Consider the following 16127-nt stretch of genomic DNA (forward strand, 5'->3'; position numbering starts at 1 on the left):
AGCTTTCAATCTGATTAAATTCATTCAATTCCACAAAAAAACGCTCGCCATTTTTTAAAGTAATTTTTTTACTTACCAAATACGTGTCTCAAATTAAGTAGATAATTGAGATTGGCCACCAAATGTCAGCATGGTCTACTGCCCCACACAAAAAAGAATCTGCCTCACATGTCCAGGTACAAAAATCACTTCTCTTGATGCCATTATATGCTAGAGGTAGCCACCAAATGCCTAACTTGTTCTAGGGTGTCCATCAGAAGCAATGGTTTCCTATCACATGCTAAGCATAGCCAAGGACGGCTAAACAATGCAAGTGACACCTAGCACCTAGAATGCATATTGTATAAGAAGGAGAACTGCTTTATGCCCTGGCCGCCGTAATACCTACAATTCTCATAATAGGAAATTGAGGAATCTCTAAGGCCAGAGTCCCCATTACTTCTAGAATGCCAATGGTATTGAAAGGAGGGACACCACACATCAGGGCAATAGTGATACATAAAATACACCAGCATCATAAAGAGCGTAGCCTTGAAGGGGCTTGAAACTAGACATGAAAAGTGATTGCTATCATATGCCAGGTATGGTGGCCATGGGTTCTGTTCTAGAATATCGAGTATTCAATATTGAGATAACCTAATTTTGTTACAGACACTTACCTCCTCCATATTTCCTGTATTCAGGAGGTATGGAGGAGGTGTACAACAATAAGATATCTCAAAACGGCATACTTGAGGTCACTCACCAACACCGTGGTCATCACATGCCAGGAGATAGTAGCCACGTCATACCATTGCTTGTCTCAGAGCCCACACACAAACACACCTACCCACACAAACACACACACACATACATGCACACACACAAACATACACACACAGACATACACATATGCACACAAATATACAAATGCAGAGACACACATGCACATGCATATGTACATTTATCATAGTCCCTATCCATACAGACAAACTCAGATTGTATGCCTAAGTGTGTGCCACCATTACAGCTCATGCTACCCTAGCTAGACCTTTTCCATCCCCCATCATTGCAGTACCACTCTGTTCATACTTATTCAGCCCACCTGCCAGTAAGAGACATAAGGTTGGGAGTAGACAGTAACAGTTCCTTCTTTCAATTCACAGCAGGCTCATTGTGCTCATCCATGCATTGTGACTGTCATCTTAGGGCCTGCGATGCATTGACTATTTCAAATGTGGCTTACTGGAAGCCACATTGTGATTTGACAAAGTGTTTCAGACCCACTCTGACAATCTCTGCGCATGTGCGAGCCTGCAGTCACAGTGCTTGTACATGTCTGTAGACATTTTGAGTACCAGTCTTTTCAGTTCATGAGCAAATAAATAGATGCAGGGCCAGAGCTGTTGGGAGCACTGCTCTATCAAAGTGAAGGCTGCTTTCTTAGATCCATGAATGTAGCTCCATAGGAAACCCTTAGTGTCCCAAGAGCCCAACCGTGGAAGACAGCCATTTGATTAAATAAAAAATAGTGTGCGCAACCTCCAACTCAAAACCAGGTAACACCCCCTAACACCACTGAATTTTCGCCATCTGTGAGTATTACAGTCGAGTTTTCGAGGTTGACTTGGCAGAAAGACTAATTTCATCTTCATTCATAAACAAGGCCTGGATTTTATCCTTGAATAGAGTTTTAAACACTATTTCGGGTGGTCCAATAGCAACTATCACTTCAGAAATTCCTAGCCTTACCAGATCACGAGATTCATATTTTGTCTCATGCACATCCCATCAGCGATGATGAACTAGCAATCTCACTGAATAGAAGGGTTAAAAGAGAAGCTGAGTGGTTTTCAATGTGTGTGACATAAAAACAGGAAAATACCACAACTAGCCATTTTCTTTGGGAAATGAATATTAAACTCTTGCTACTGCTGTCATCTCTCCACTGGCACTACTTTTGTGGAGTGCTCCTTCTGTAATATTACAGTCAAATTCAGTGTTAGAAAATAGGAAGTCAGGTTAAACCAGAGCAGGATTTATTTTATCAGAATGGACATTCATTGTTGAGGTTTGGTTTAATCCCCTATAGTTCTGATGTACCATATTTTGGGTCCATCTTGTAAACAGTCAGTTAGTGGACCCTTTCCAAGTTATCCGGTCATTACATGTGTGAGCCTCACACAATGTAGTATTTTATAGCAGGGCCATATTTGACAACGCATCTGAGCCAAATGATCTGTAAGTTTAAATTACAAGAACAATACATATGTATTTGTTCAGTTTTATAGAGTAATAAATTGAACTACTAGTATTGGAGCACTTTACATGAGCACCAGTTACTTTACACAAGGTCACAGTCATTTTTGTGTTTTTTTAGAAATGGGGAGTTAAGTGATTTGCCCAGAACCACAGGATTGATGTTGAGTCAACACAGACTCCCAGGGCCAGATGTACGATTGTAGCATTTTGCGAGCCGCAAATTGCAATGAATTGCGAGTCGCAATTTGCGAGTAGCGAAATGCTATGCGATTCGCAATGGGATCTCAAAATGCATGCCTCATGAATATTAATGAGGCTGTCGCAATTTGCAACCCCATTGGGAATGGCTAGCACTCCCAGGGATGGTGGCCTGCATGTGTCAGCAGACCTCCATGTCTGGGACTGCTTTTAAATAAAGCAGTTAAAAAAAAATACAGCCTGTTTTCCTTAAAAGAAAACGGGATTGATTGAAAAATAAAAATGAAACTTTTCAGTGTCATTTTTGAAGGGCAGGCAATGGTCCTTGGGACCACTGCCTTCCCATAAAAAATAATTGCGCAAGCATTCCCAAAGGTAAACTACCGGTGTGGTCGCAAAACTTTCATACATAGGTTTTGGAGTCGCTATTAGGAAGGGACGCTCTTGGAATGCCCCTTCCTAATAGCGAGTCGCAAACCCTATTTTGCATGTCGCTAATTGATTAGTGACTCGCAAAATAGGGTTGGTACATGGGTCGCAGGTTTTTTGCGGTCGCAAACGGGCCTAATACCCCTTTGCGACCGCTAAAACAGTCGTACATCTGGCCCTCAAAGCTGACCCCAGTTAAAAAGTCTGCAGCTCTGGCCGTTACGCCATATCCGATAGAATAGTTGTTTTTAGTTACTATGGTCACTTTAACAGAAGACTCTGTAGGCTGTGGACTATCATAATAGCATAACATATATTTGATTTTATGAATGTAGCAAGATGTACTCCAATTTTTACACTGACGCTCAAAGGCACACGTTTAATATTTAATCAGAACACTCAAAGGCATGAATTTTGGTGTGTGGCCCTGTTCGTGATCCATCCAAACACATGTGAACTTGATCAGAAGCTGGTGCCCACATAGCACATCAGACCCAGGATGCACAGCCATAACACCATCACTCTGTCTTTAGAAATGTACATTTTTTTTTTAAAGTTTCATCATACTTTTGTCATAATCTTAGATATTGATAAAAAATGAGAAATTCCAGATCTTCCATACTTTATTTGAGAATAGTAGTATTTAGAAAACATGCACAGAGTCGCTTCAAGCATATTTCTACAACACGTGATGATGTAACTGTCATCCATTCTAACATATACCCAATGCATTTCGGGAATTATCCCTTCGTCAGAGGTAACTACAACACAAAGGTAAAAAAATCCTGTCAGCACACAAAGTACGTGAAGTTTGATTAGCAAAAATCCATAATTATATCAAATCCCACTTGTGTGACACATACATTCAAGAACAACTCATACATAATCCTCCCAATAATCCATGCCCCTGATCACATTAAAGCAAAAAATGAGGTTGGAGCCCAAATAGAGCCCATAACTGATATAACACATTCAACACCCCACCCCCCTAATAAATAACAAAGAAACTGCATTTTTAAAACCCTATTTAAGTGCTGTGAAAACCTGTGGCCAAACAATATTAAACTTGTATGCTGACTTTTGCTGCCTATACTGCAAAGTGAAATACCACAGAAAGACCCCAGTAAAAGTGCAAAGCTGGTGAGTTATAAAAGGGGAGGCGGTGTGTTTGCCCCCCCCCCCTCCCGAGATGTTGATTGGCCCAGGGACCCACCTCCCAGGGTTCAGTATGGGTGGAGTATCCCAGGAAAAAAATGGAAGTTCGCTCCTGCCACACAGGAGCAGTAGCAAATGGGCGCATGGTATTTTCGAAGTAGGACATATATTCTTACATTTTGCATGTCCTGGCAATGAAAAATCTATGGGTTCTGTGCAGGGTTTTGAGTATGCAGGAAGAAATGGCGCCTGGGCGGGTTGCGGTGTTTAGATAATAACAGAGATTCTAATAATTAGGCGGTGCTACAGGTCAGAGGAGACCCCTAAACCTCTGCAGGGAGTGACAAGAGCTCACCCAATGAAATGAACAGAAGTCCAGTGCACACTTTAGGTATAGAGTATGGTCAAGATATTCATAGTAAGTAAACACAAGCAGATAATGAGTCAAGGTCGACGAGTCTGAGAGGTTTCTTTCAAGTGAAATGTATTTTAATCATTCTGACAGGAAGGAATGGTAACATCAAGGCAACCAACCAGTCGACACGTGTTTCATCATGCAGGTGCTGTACCCGTGACTCTTCAGGGTTGGGGGTAAAGAAATGTAGAGAACATGGTATAATATGGAATAATACACATGACAATGATTCGTTGTAAGGTGATTATGCGCAGGAAAAACAACACACATGAGTGGAAACCCTATAATGTGCAAAAGAAACAAAAAAACACAGTAAAGGTGACATTACACAAAATATGAGAGAAAAACCCTAGTGAAGTATACCACATTCATGACTTGAAAAACCGAGAAAATGCAGTGGAGATCTTGGCAATAAATCATAAACAGAAGCAGTCATATTCTTTCTTGATTGAACGTACATTACGTAAAACAAAGGATAGATCAAATTGTGCGGTGACGCATGAGTGAAGTTAAGATCATAAGAAACAGTCGGACATATCTGAACCAAGATAAGGACGAAATGTGTACATACGTAGATATAGAAATTTGGAAAACAACATTTCATGCGAGCGGATCATGACATCCCTAGATTGAAATGGTTTCAAAACCACAGACCCAAGTCTAAATCAAGTTCTCAAACAAATCATCTCCCCAAAAAAGTTTTCCCTGAGACACAACCAGATCTGTCATCAGTAAAAAAACAGAGACACATGCAGCCACATATTTGGGCTCAAAAAGAATAGTCTATTGTTTGATGTCTCAGCACATGCGGTTTAAACAATATCATTTGTATCCAGAATAGTACACATGCGGTGTAAGCAATGTAATAAGTATCCAAAGATGTAACATTCACTAATCTCTTAATGTTCCCACTGTATAGTCTAGCACTCTAAGATCGGCCTGCACCCATGCGGTAAAAATATCACATATTTACACATGTTTACTATCATTGTTGTCCGTATACTCAGTCAGAATAATAGTGCATTCTTATAGCGGTCCTACTGATTTTTGGAAATCAGAAGGACGCAGTCTGTTCCAGTCATTTATACATGATTCTGAAATAAGAACAGGCTAATCCCCCACTTTCTACAGATGGATATTTTTGAGGTTGTCTCCCATGTATGGTAAAACTAGCTTTGACCACCAGTAATGATGCAAACACAGAGAATGCAAAGGGACATTTTTTTAGATGCCTGCATTCGACAAAGGCACTGTCCTATTGCAGTGATGAAATATGCCCTAAATGTATCAGGGTCCTAGTAGGTTTTAAACATTTTTAAAGCCTATTTTAGACCCTCTTTGTCAATATCCTGGCAAAGAGCAGAGGTTACCTATTTTAGAGTCATTTTTTGTAGGTTTTTATGAATTGTATTTTTCATTTTTTACCTGTTTCTAAAACATTTAGGTTCATCTTCAACCTGGTCTGACCACCACCACCCGTCCGCCCTATTTTGAGGGTGGCGGCGGTGCCGCGACAATACCACCGCCTCTGCTGGCATCAAGGATTCCATTGCGGCGGCGGTCTTCAAAGGGCCTGAAGATACTGGCTGTGCCAGCACTGTGGAGCAGATCACAACCTGCATTTTCACCGCCTATTTCATAGCAGGGATTCCTCCATGAGAAGGGTGATGGAAATACAGGCCGGCAGAAGCTAGCTATGGGGTGCTTGGGGGGCACAAGTTGTATCCACCTGGAATTGCACCTTTGTTCCTGCACAGTGTGGCACACACCATGCAGGAATGTGATTCAGGCTCTCTTATGGTTGCAGTAGGCTTGTTAGGCTCTCCTATGAGCCTAACATGCCACCACTGTGAGATCAATGCAGCAATACCAACCCACCCTGGATTAAACTCATAATCCATAGGGCGGGTGTACCTAAGGATTGGTGGTGTTCTTGGGACCATAGCTGTGGTGATCCCAGCTGAAGACCACCACAATTCGTAATAAGACCCATAATCTTCTCAAGAGGACAATATACGCACTTTCCTCCAATCTGTGGACTTCTGGGGAATGTGTTTCTAGAGCATTTACACACAATATTTGCACAAACAAACAGACAAAATTCAGTAAACATGTCTCACCTACATATTTATTTTTGATAAATTTGGGTTGTGTAGCACACATGGCAGGCAGCTACTGGTATAACCCAAAAGCTTGGTGGTAGTTGACATCATAGTTCACAGCAAGTATTGCAAAGTCTAGGCAGTTCTGTCCCCCCCCCCACTTCCCGGCCCACATATGCGATTTTGAGGGCAGTGTTCCACTTTCATTTCATAACATTACTACTGCTGTTGTCGAGCCCAAGGTTGTAGGATTTCTGTAACCGGTCTGTGTTTATACATGTTCTTGCTCATCCATTCATACAATCAGCCATCTCTCTTTCCAGGCACTCGTTCATTCTACCATTTGTCCACTAATTATCCCTGAGCTCAGTCATCCATTCAAGCACTCACTCATCAATTAAACTGTTACCTCTTTTGCAAATTTACTCGCTCATCCAATGTTAGACTTGACACCCTGGGCCTGGGTTCCCCTGACCTTTTGCCTCTATTTCATTTATTTTTGATGCTGTGCTGGATTTTGGTTTTGCCGGCTTAGATGCTTTGGGCACTTTGCCAGTGCTGATCAGTATTAAAGTGCAAGTGCTCCCCGTGGAAATTGTTACTATAATTGGTTATTCATGATTGGCATATTTGATCTACTGGTAAGCCCCAGGTAAATTGCACTGAGTGTGTCAGGGCCTGTAAATCAAATGCTACTAGTGGGCCTGCAGCAGTGATTGTGTCACCCACATGAGTAGCCCTGTAATGGTATTTCAGACCTGCCACTGCAGTGTCTGTAAACAATTTTAAACTGTGTGTAGGTAACAAGGACCCCCTGTAGAAAATAGATACAATTCCTAGGACAGGAAAAACATATTGTGTAAGTCAAACCTAGGCATTTTGAACCAACATAGAGGGAACCAGGATTGCAATGGAGGAGAACAATTGAGGCAAAAAATATTAAAAAGGTATTATTTTTAATTAAACATACATATAATAAAAATTACAGTTCATAATAAACAAATCCAATAATAAACAATAAAATACATAAAAATATACACAGTTTGTCAGAATAATCAATTTAAAATCAAACAGTGGCAAAGATTAGTGTCGACGCGTGTTTCGGCGTTAGGAGAAACGCCTTCTTCAGGAGCCACAAATATTTCTGAAAAAAACATAAATAAATATAACTATTTAACTTTCTACAATAAACAGTTTGTATAAGTTTAAAAACCCTTTATAATACGCTTTTTCAAATCTATATTTCATCCTAAGACATAACAACCTTTTTCCCTCTTTGATTAACAAACAGTAATTTCATTTAAAAATTAATAAATTTAACAACAAAATGAGCAGCTGCATTTAATAGAACATAAGGGACCTTCGTCCTCAGGAAATACCACATGTAAATATGTTATATTCACAGAGTGTTAACAATATTAAATTGAAATATTGATGAATCAGGGAAGAGAGGGATGTAATCTTTATTTCATTATGGCCAAGTTTGATGGAACATATAGATAATGATTCTCTAACCGAACAGTAAGGCCTGTATAGCAGGACACCTTTTTGTGTATAAATGATAACCCCATTCTTTCAACAAGTCTATTCTTTATTTAAGATTATTTAAAACCACTGATAAAAACTTACTTAAAACATGGTAAATGTTGTTCTCAGATATCAGTATTCGATATTAAGATAGCAATAGCCTGATATTGTTTAAAAACACAAGGCAGTCTTGTTGAAAATATCACTGTCTGCACCTATTTGCAGTTAATGAAAAAGAATGAAAGCAGTTGTTATATTTCTGTACTCGTAATGAAAACAGGGTGAGGAGAATTATTTTTAAAATAGAAAGGGGATCAAAACGCCATATATAGTGACTCTATAGTGACAGCAGTGAGGATAATATATTTCACTCACCAATAAGGACTTGCCATTCGCAGTGTCTATAAATATATAATCCTTCATGGAGACACAACGACAACCGTATGTTGATGTATTGTCATCGGGGTATGATTTTTATATATGACCACTGTTATATTTAAAAAGGCATACGATTAGTTGTTAGGGTCTTTCCAGTCATTAACTAACCGCAACTAGACTACAGGATTCAAACAACATTATTAACAGATTTACCTTCTTGATCGTTACGTTTATTTTCACGATGTTCTATTTATTTTTGGATATTCTTTAGATTCTACTCTTGGACAATTTTAAACTGCCATGTCAACCTGGCAAGTGCACCCCCCTGTGAGGCCCAAACATTTTCTTTTCTTACATGTAAGATACCCATTAGGTAGGCCCAAGGTACCCCAATCGACAGGGTGCAGTGTAAGTGTAAGGTAGGACATGTAGTTGTATATGTGACTTGTCCTGATAGTGAACTACTGCCTAATTCATTTTTCACAATTGAAAGGCTGTTTTTCCCATAGGCTAACGTGGGAGTTACTTTGTAACATCTTACAAATATACGTTTCCATTGGGACAAGATAGAGAAGTGGAGTTTAGTTTCTCAGAACTCAGAATTTATTAGCACATTTGACAGTTTTTAGATTGTGTGTTCGAAAATGGCACTTTTAGAAATTAGGCATTTTCTTATTTTACCATTCTGTGTGCTTCTACTGGTTTGTGTATTGATGGTCTTTTTTGTAGTGACAGGGGATGAGGTTGTGCATTCTTTGTAGGCAGTCACAAGGGGGGTTGAGGTGCCTTTCCTGGGTGACTCAGAGCTGAGCTGAATAGACCATGGCTGCATTTAGACTAGTGGGAGGAGTTTCACTTACACCTGAATTGGCAGCGTCTCCTCTGCACAATGCTGTCTCTACCTTCTGTGGTCATGCTGCCCCAGAGAAGGCAGAACAGCCACAAAGAGATCAAAAGCAAAATGGGGTATAAATAGTGGACCTTACATTTCAGAGAATTAGATCACTTCTGGACTCAAGAGGAACTTTTTGCCAAGGAGAAGAGCTGGAGAGCTGTAATGAGGAGTAATGTTTGTTGTGTGCTTTGCTGGGTTGGCCCACAGTTGCTGCTTCTGCCAAGGAAGGGGTAAAGACTAAAACTTTGCTGAGAACCTGCTTGAAGAAGAATCTTCAAGGGCATGTTTGTGCTGGCCTCCTGTTCTGAAGTATCAGGGATGCAAATACTTGACCACACGCTCCCCTGAACTCCACTGCTGAGAGTTCTGACCTGACAGGTGGTGCCCGTTCCAGTTTTTGGCCTCTGGAGGTTGTTCCTGCTTTTTGGAGCTGAACAAAACTTAAAAAAAGTAAGAAAAACAACTCTGACTCCCTCAGTGATGCCACCAGTGATGCCACGACCAGAACAGAGGCCTGGGGCACCGCTCGTGAAGTAACAACGCACCACCCCACCTGCAATGCAGCTCTGATGACCTTCAACACCTTTCAACGGCTGCATTTATCAGCTTTCCCAGTGCCATCACTCGCACTGATACCATCACCACCAGTCAATGTATATGTATCAAGGACCCCCTGAATTAACGAATCTCACAATTCCTAGGCCAGGGAAATATGCATGAATGAAAAGTAACAACCTAGGACATTTGGCGGTACAAATCACATGTAAATCAGACACGATATAAAAGTAAACTACAGCTGGCTAAAAAAACAGGCTTTTATTAAACAATTAGCACAAGTAAAAAATCATTCATGTAACATCAAATGACAATTATAAAATCACATTATATACCTAACAATTACATATAATAAATTCATACACAGTTTTTTTATATAAAATATAAGAGTAAGTGGCATGAAAATTCGGTCTCTACGCGCGTTTCGGCGGCCAGCGCCTTCTTCCTGGAGCAGCCACACAATATCTACAAAGTCAAAATGCATAGAATATAAATTATATCAATTCCAACTCACAGATTAAAAGCATGTTTCTAAACATTCTCATTACATAAAAGATCAAGCTTTAAAATTATTTTAGCAGCTGTAGAAAAAGAGAGTACAACCTAATAGTTCCCACATGTCTTGTCATTTCCTTAAATAATTAGTTCTATCTATTTGTAAGTTGAGGACTTTAGAGAAAAAGTGATGCCATAGAAGGGCAATTGTTGAAAGAGAGTACATGCCAATGATGGGCAATTGTAGAGAAAGGGGGTTTCTCTGTAAATTATCATTTCTATTCGGCACACTCTAGATTAATGTTTAATAAATTTCTGGAGGTATTCCGGAAATACAGGGTGAAGTAACCAATCTCCCATGTTGCACAATAGATACAGGAAATTTTAAATTAATTAGTGATATTCTTATGTCTCAGACTGCATGGATAAGTTTATATATATTCAAGGGTTTAATACTTACTAAATGTTCGTTTTATCAAAGAGTTGGTGTTAAGATACATTTTCGTTCTTTCATTCGAAATCTTTTGGTGATGAATTGATAAAAACTGAGGGTAGAAAGGACAGTTCTATGTTTGTCTGTTAATCTACAATTTACCATATAGATCAGTTGTTTAAATCGGTGCTTGTTTTACCTGATTGCTTCGATGAGTAAGTAGTAAGTCCCGCCAACCGGAACCCTTTTATGATGATATCGGATAAAATTCGTTCTTGGGTATTTCTGGATTTCTGATTAATGCCATGATTGGAAGAATAAACATAATGGATGCTTAGGCATTTTATTTATTAACAGCTATTTTTTTCCTTTTTAAGGGCTATCATCTCATGGTTTAAGAAAAATATTTAAAATATGTGGGTTAAAATTTCTTACCTCCTAGACTTTATCTAATTTGCTTTGGGTTCAGATGCTCCGTTCATCACCACCCCCTTTTGTACCACTTTGTTCGCCATAAGTTGGCAGGGTATGATCAGACGTGAGTCCCTTGCTCACTTTGCCACTGGATTCAAGCAAGCCTGGCTGAAGACGGCAGGAATGCCAGTAACCAGTCCTAGGAAGCTTGTTTCCGGTCCAGGGAAGGCATGGTTTGGCAGTTCGGGCTGGACTGTTCCCATGAGGCACAGGGTCAGACTGATTTGCATATGGCCATGTCTGAACTGGGGTGGCAGAGTGGGCTAAAGAACGGTGATGGATTAAACCCAGATCTGTTGACTGGGTGTGAGTGTTTGATTGGTTCAGATGCTCCGTCCATCACCACCCCCTTTTGTACCACTTTGTTCGCCATAAGTTGGCAGGGTATGCTCAGACGTGAGTCCCTTGCTCACTTTGCCACTGGGTTCAAGCAAGCCGGGCTGAAGACGGCTGGAATGCCAGAAACCGATCCTAGGAAGCTTGTTTCTGGTCCAGGGAAGGCATGGCTTGGCAGTTCGGGCTGGACTGTTCCCATGAGGCACAGGGTCAGACTGATTTGCATATGGCCATGTCTGAACATGGGTGGCAGAGTGGGCTAAAGAACGGTGATGGATTAAACCCAGATCTCTTGACTGGGTGTGAGTGTTTGATTGGTTCAGATGCTCCGTCCATCACCACCCCCTTTTGTACCACTATATGTTTTTGCTGTCAGTTTTTAACACCTGGTTTTCTGTGCATTAACGTTTTTTTGCTCATTGTTTGTTTCAGTTCATTGTTTTTTTCGTCTCTTAATCTTTGGCTTTTGAAATGATTCCATCTGGGGTAATTACAATTTTCGTTAGAATTTTAGGGATACAGCTGAAAACTTTGATCACTGCATCTGTTTATGGAACTGATTTTTACATCCAGAACGACTGTAATTCATTTTTTGTTAGGGGCCGTTGTCTCTAGAATTACAGAGAGCCCACAGAGCATATCCATTTCAAAAGTTTAAAGCTACAGAGGGAATCTGAAAATTTTCACCCATGGTTTGCTACCTTTGGGGCCTAATTCATGCTGAGGAGCATGAAAACAACATGTATGTCTTTTTTAGATTTGAACTTATGTATGGATTATATTTATGACATTCTGGGGCCATTTTACAGAAATGCCCCAGGGGCACAATAGGCATTAGCGGTTGCTTTGCACAACCTGTGGCACTTTGGTATTACAGAAGGGGGCCGCAGACTCTTGTGACACCCTTTCTGAAATACAGAGGGCACTGGTGCACATATAGCATAAGCGATATCACAAGAAGGTTTCCCCTCACTTTCATGGAGCCATGGCCCCATGCAAATGAGGGTATCCCGTTGCCTCTGCACTCATGCCATTTTATAGACACGGGGAGTGCAGAAAAGATGTCAGGAGGTGCTCTGACAGTGCGCCACCTAAAAGATGCTACACTAAAAATGGTACACTGTTTGTGTGCCCCCTGACAGCAGCTCTTTCGAGAGGTGGAAGGGGAGACTAGAGACCCCCAGAAATACCCTTGCAGGCAAATGAAGCACCTCACTGCACCCATTTGCAAGGAGATCCCTCTCCCCTCTTAAATGTGCAGGCCTTTTGCCACCTTCACAGTAAAACACAGAGCAGTTGCTTCAAAGCTGCTCCATATTTCACTTGAATGTTCTGCTCCCAGGGCTGCAAGACTTCCCAGCTGCACTTACGTCAGAGAATTCAATGTAATAGGGTGCACTTTCCCTGTTTGCACCCAGCACGCCTGTTTTAAGGTGTGCCATGGTGCAAATAGAGAAAGTGTGCCCTGTCCCTAGTACGGCCGAAGTATTCACAGAAATGTCAGCAATAATCTAGCAAATCAATGACATTCTCAGATTTCCTGGAGTAGTATGTCCATAAAATCTGAGCACACAGGATGTCTACCAAGTTGAAAATTCTGCAAGTATAAATCTGAAACAAATATGATTTTGCATATTAAACTTTTTCTACTACAGGAGAATTCTTTTTTTCTACTCACAATGAATTAGTGACGTGTCCCCTATCCATTATCATCCTAAAAAGACACCTATTCCTGCAATCCTGCGTACAAAAATACATGCAAACTGTGTTCATCTGAGTGACACAGGTTGAATATGGAATCTTTATCCACTTTACACACGTAAAATTCTTTGTAAAAGGTTTCAGAATTTGAAGTCAACATTCACAAAAGATTTTTGAATTTGGCTCTGTGCTTAACATTAATAGAGACAAAAAACAATAGGTACTTGTTGATTGATTTAATAATCTGTTATTAATTAGATAAATTTGTTCAGAGCCATTAGTTATTGAAAATTAGTATTTTTAAATTTTCAGTTGGTCTATCAATGAGGCAGTTATTTATGTTATCTAAATTTCATGATTTATTTTTAAGTCTTAGCAGAAAACCTCCTACCAGCACATTAACCACATTTTAAAATATTTCAGTGTTCTTTATATAGCCCTTGAATAGTAACATATAAAACTTAATCAGAAAGTTACCACAGGAAAATTTTGAAAATCATAAATTCTTTAAGATGTCACAATTAATGTGTGTATGGTATTTTGGGATAAAGCATCAAAACGACAACAACCACATGACAACAAGCCAATGGAATGGTATAGAGGGTTTTGATAAATATAAAGAAAGCATATTTTGAGCAAAAATTACTCAGATTACAATTCATCAAGCACTGAGAAAACATATTCGAGATTATCTTGGGACTCCACATAGTTCAACAGGAACCGTGTCAGTTAATGTTTGGACATATGTGAAAAACTAGAATTCCTCAAGTGCTAAAGTATTTTAACAAAGAACACATTACCTTTTACGAAAAGATCATCTTGCAAAGGCAAGAATGAAAGAAGATGCAGATCCCAGGAGAAATGCCAAAGTGTCAAATATTGCTCTTGATTGTTGTATAACAGATCCAGAGAAGGAAGACATACCCTGTATTTCATAAAGAACCATTGCAGGCCACAAATCAAAGGATGTTTTCTGCAGAATCTCCATCCAGGTCTGTCACCAGAAATGTTACCCATTTCAAGAAAATATCTGAACAAGATCATGGAATAAGATAAAATGAATCATTTTGAGAGAATAGTGAAACTTGAAGAATCAACAGCACAGCAGAATACGAGTAGAACTGAAGAAGATGTAGTCAGACAATGTCCAAGTAGAGTTGTGCACTGTCCACAGCGTCTAATCGGGCAGATATAATAAGCATCCAATAACTTGATTTGGCTTAGTCTCAGTAAAATAATGTTAATATTTCATAATTGTTTGTTTCTTGTCTCTCTTCTATTTTGTTAAGTGGGGAAGATGTAATGTATTGTAAAGGCATAATTGAAAACCTTCTAGAAGGTTGAGGACTGATAGGGGGCAGTACAGAGAGACTGTGAGGAAATAAGGATATACATGCTGTTGATGCTGACAATCAATTATATTTTAAAAATTCAACAAATCATGCCTACTTTTCAAAACTAGTTTATTCTCATGAAAGGGATTTTGCTAAGTATAAAGCTTATTTACAGCATGGTTTCATCTGACCATTCACAGACGAATTCTGTTGACATATATTTTCACGTGTAGTTATAGTTTGCTCTCACACTCTCCCATCTGTGTTTCTATTCCCCTCAAAATAACTCTGCTGCACTGTGTTCCTACGCTTTGAAATCATTGATTAGATGCCACTTGTCAGATAGCTTCAACCCATGGTTCAGCTACTACATTTTTTTAATATACATTTTTCTTGTCACATTTTATCTTCTTTTGCCAGTGAGGGGCAAGAATGGCAGACAATGAGGAGGGCATTCCAAACAAAACTTATGAAACCAAAAGAAGTTGCAAAGCTGGATGTAAAGATAAATGAGGTAATTCCGTTCTACACTGTTATTGGCTGCTGGCAATGACTGATGAGGAAATCTTCAATATCTTATATAATAATAATGATAATAATAATAATTCATATTTGTAAAGCGCGAACATTTAACCCATTAAGGGTTTCAAGGTGCTGGGAGCTCTTGGGGAGATTAAGTGAGCTATCACCCTGAGTCACATGATGATTAGCTGAGCTTCTGCCGCAATCAAACTGGGGGACATGTGCTCTGGAGTCAGCTTCTCTGGCTGCTGCGCCACACCTTTCCCTTATCCTACATATGGCTCACGGTTACATGTGAACCACTCTTGAACTTTTCTGGAGGGACTGGAGAGGTGGAAATTTCTTCAATTTGACACTTTGAAAATAAATATATATATATTAGTTATGAGGGGCGTTTGTGTTACAGTTGCGTTGATTTGTACATGAATTTCACATAGTTTGAACTAAACTGAACATTTTGGTCTGTTCCCCATCATTAACTGTTATCTGGTCGACAATGCCATTAACAGCAAAAACATTTTCAATACAAGCATTTGTACACTAGCATTTGTCTTTGTATCAGTTATTTTTCTATGTAAAAGTCCGTTGAGCTGATACAGGGAAACGCTTTGTGACTTTATCTTTAGGACAAAACCCACCTTCTTGCTGTTTATAGTCATTTAATAAATCTAAGCATCCATCTCTCTCACGAGTCTGCTTTCACTGAGCGAGAGATGGATACTTCGGCACTCTGCAAAATGATAGACTTGAGGACACATATTTAATATGTTTGTCTAAGAAGAGCCGATTTTAAGCGAATTTTGTTTATTTTAAAATGGATATACATCAACATGTCACGATAACCAGACAAAAGGAATTTTTTCCCAAAGTGAACTGGGTACATTTGAATAAACGTGTGACATATGGAAATCATCACGCCTCCTGTGCTTAAGTACAC

At 39.6% G+C, this 16127-nt stretch overlaps 1 protein-coding gene across 1 annotated transcript in view; it reads left to right on the plus strand.

Moving 5' to 3' along the window:
• Nucleotides 1-16127, plus strand: part of LOC147723126 (1,25-dihydroxyvitamin D(3) 24-hydroxylase, mitochondrial-like) — a 162213-nt gene that overhangs the window by 27626 nt on the left and 118460 nt on the right. The window contains exon 4 of the mRNA XM_086967450.1: nt 15089-15182. Coding sequence (XP_086823576.1) covers nt 15089-15182 — 94 coding nt within the window. The remainder of the gene's footprint in view (nt 1-15088; nt 15183-16127) is intronic.

This window comes from Lissotriton vulgaris, chromosome 4_1, assembly GCF_964263255.1.
Source record: "Lissotriton vulgaris chromosome 4_1, aLisVul1.2, whole genome shotgun sequence".
NCBI lineage: Eukaryota > Metazoa > Chordata > Amphibia > Caudata > Salamandridae > Lissotriton > Lissotriton vulgaris.